At 56.1% G+C, this 652-nt stretch overlaps 1 protein-coding gene across 1 annotated transcript in view; it reads right to left on the minus strand.

The window, feature by feature from the left end:
- LIPG (lipase, endothelial) overlaps positions 1 to 610 on the minus strand; it is a 30052-nt gene extending 29442 nt beyond the window's left edge. The window contains 1 exon segment of the mRNA XM_008592587.1: positions 266 to 610. Within this exon segment, the coding sequence (XP_008590809.1) occupies positions 266 to 362 (97 nt within the window). The 5' untranslated portion in view covers positions 363 to 610.
- Between the last annotated feature and the right edge of the window lie 42 nt (positions 611 to 652).

Consider the following 652-nt stretch of genomic DNA (forward strand, 5'->3'; position numbering starts at 1 on the left):
GGGGGGACAAGAGAGAGAGTACCAGCCAGCACACCCCGGCAGCCTGTTGCCTTGTGGGTGCCTTGCAAGGGGATGTCCTCATCAGAAGCACAGAGGAACAAGTGGACCCCAAGGCTGATGAGGAGGAGAAAATGGACAGCACAGTGGGAAATTCAGATGGATTTCCTAAGAACAAGGAGGGACTGAAGAAGGGTCTGCAAGAGAGAGGTGGCCCGGCACAGAAGAGAAGCGGGGAGAGGGGGTAACAAAAATAAATGCACGTTACCTTCCAGCCGTCCCTCGGAATCAAGGGCTGAGGGGCTTCCCGCAGCAAAGCAGCAATAGATGCTCCAGAAACAGAGCAGAGGAAAGGACTTTCTCATCCTTGCCCGCCACACCCCCTCCCCTGAAACAGGAATTTTTAAAAAGGAAAAGAAACACCTATGGGTGTTTCCAGCAATCCGAGCCGGTAACACCAGAAGCGGGCAGCCTTCTCTCAACCAGAGGGGGGTGGGCTAGGCAGCTGCAGGAGCAGAAGGAGGAGAATGAAAACTTGACTGCCCTGAGCCCGGGGCGGCGGGAGGGGACAGTGTGAGGGGCTTGCATGAGAACCAGATCTGCGGGGAAGCAAGGGCCGCTGTCACACCGCGAGCTCCCAGCGAAGTACTTTTTT

This window comes from Galeopterus variegatus, unplaced genomic scaffold, assembly GCF_000696425.1.
Source record: "Galeopterus variegatus unplaced genomic scaffold, G_variegatus-3.0.2 Scaffold8057, whole genome shotgun sequence".
In the NCBI taxonomy this organism is placed as follows: Eukaryota; Metazoa; Chordata; class Mammalia; order Dermoptera; family Cynocephalidae; genus Galeopterus; species Galeopterus variegatus.